Genomic DNA, 1435 nt, shown 5'->3' on the forward strand with positions numbered 1-1435 from the left:
CATCTTGCTATCTGATTGGGAAGCATTTCAAATTCTGGAAAAATACTCGTCTCAAAGCATTTATTTGAGGTCCCCATAACTAATAATTTCTTATTTTTCTGTCATGTCTATATTCTTCTCTACATGGTAAGAAAATCCATACATTGTCTTTCTGCAGCAGGGCATTTTGTTTGTCTAGCACAGGGGTCAATAAACTATGGTTTATGAAGTCTAAGCCACCATTGCCCATGTATATGAGTTACATCAAGGGAGTATCCACTATTGAAGAGTGTCTTCAATTTTAGTAACTCGTTTTATTCAAACAGTTAAAAAGATCAATAGGATACGATTTTGTGGCACATGAAAGTAAAATAAACATCTAAGTACATGATAAAATGTGTACCTGGCAAATATATGGCATTTCACCAGGTTTATGAGTGTCCTTCATATGTTGCAAAAGAGCATGTTCATTTTCAAATGATAATTCACAGATTTTGCAAATAGCTGAAAGTGGAAAAAACACATTATACCATTTTAAGGATGTATATAAATAAAAGATTCATTTTGTATATCCATAACAATGGCAATAAGTAATAACAGTTTTAGTAATAGTGATGGTGACTCCAGCAGTTCTAGGGTTGTTAACTCTGTAATGCTTTTCTATGGACTTTACTTATATGCCATCACTGAGAGAGGTACTGCTATTTTTGTCCCCATTTTCCAGATGACGAGCCTGAGGCACAGAAAGATTAAATAACTTACCGGAGGTCTTAACAGCTATATTAAGATGCAGAACTGGAATTTAAATCCTAGTGAACTCCAGACGCCATGAGTTTTAACTATCATCACAGTTACTTTTCTTATTAGGGTGTAAATCAAGGCTATGGATTCCATAATTGCAAACCGGGGCATCGGAATTTTCTAACTTAGCCCCCTACGTACAACACATGAATTATGCAAAGGAAGTTTCTATTTACAAGATGGACTTCAGTTTCGGAAAGCAATTCTATCTAAAAGTTTATACAAGTTAAAACTTGTTTTTTTTAACTGTGCCATCCAATCTAAAGTCTATTTCTTATTCTTATGTTTCTTATCAGAAATTGTAAGGACTCCTCAGTTTAGATGACCAAAATTATGGATGTTCACGACTTCAGCAAAATGGTGACTTACTAGAAAACTCATGCGGAGTGTGTGTACTCTCAATGTGACACTGCAACTGGAATGGTGTTGGGTACTGACGGTAGCAGTGCTGGCAGGTGGTGTGGTTTTCCCAACTCTCACTGTTCTGCTTCTCAAGTTCCAAATGATGCTTCATGTGGTTCATAAACCTGTAAATGATTGTCAACAGGTGTAAGCATTCAGATCGATAACCAAGGAAAAAACTCACAAATAAGTACTTGAACCTAAATGTTAAAAATACAATTGTATTACTCAAAATAATATCTGAAACCCCCTC

At 35.3% G+C, this 1435-nt stretch overlaps 1 protein-coding gene across 1 annotated transcript in view; it reads right to left on the reverse strand.

Annotated features, from left to right (window-relative positions):
• Positions 1-1435, reverse strand: part of ZNF280C (zinc finger protein 280C) — a 53821-nt gene that overhangs the window by 24040 nt on the left and 28346 nt on the right. Inside the window, exons 10-11 of the mRNA XM_077766151.1 lie at positions 1150-1307; positions 383-483 (exon numbers count right to left, since the gene is read on the reverse strand). Of these exons, the coding sequence (XP_077622277.1) occupies positions 383-483; positions 1150-1307 (259 nt within the window). The remainder of the gene's footprint in view (positions 1-382; positions 484-1149; positions 1308-1435) is intronic.

Source organism: Crocuta crocuta, unplaced genomic scaffold, assembly GCF_008692635.1.
Source record: "Crocuta crocuta isolate KB4526 unplaced genomic scaffold, BGI_CrCroc_1.0 scaffold1133, whole genome shotgun sequence".
Taxonomy (NCBI): domain Eukaryota; kingdom Metazoa; phylum Chordata; class Mammalia; order Carnivora; family Hyaenidae; genus Crocuta; species Crocuta crocuta.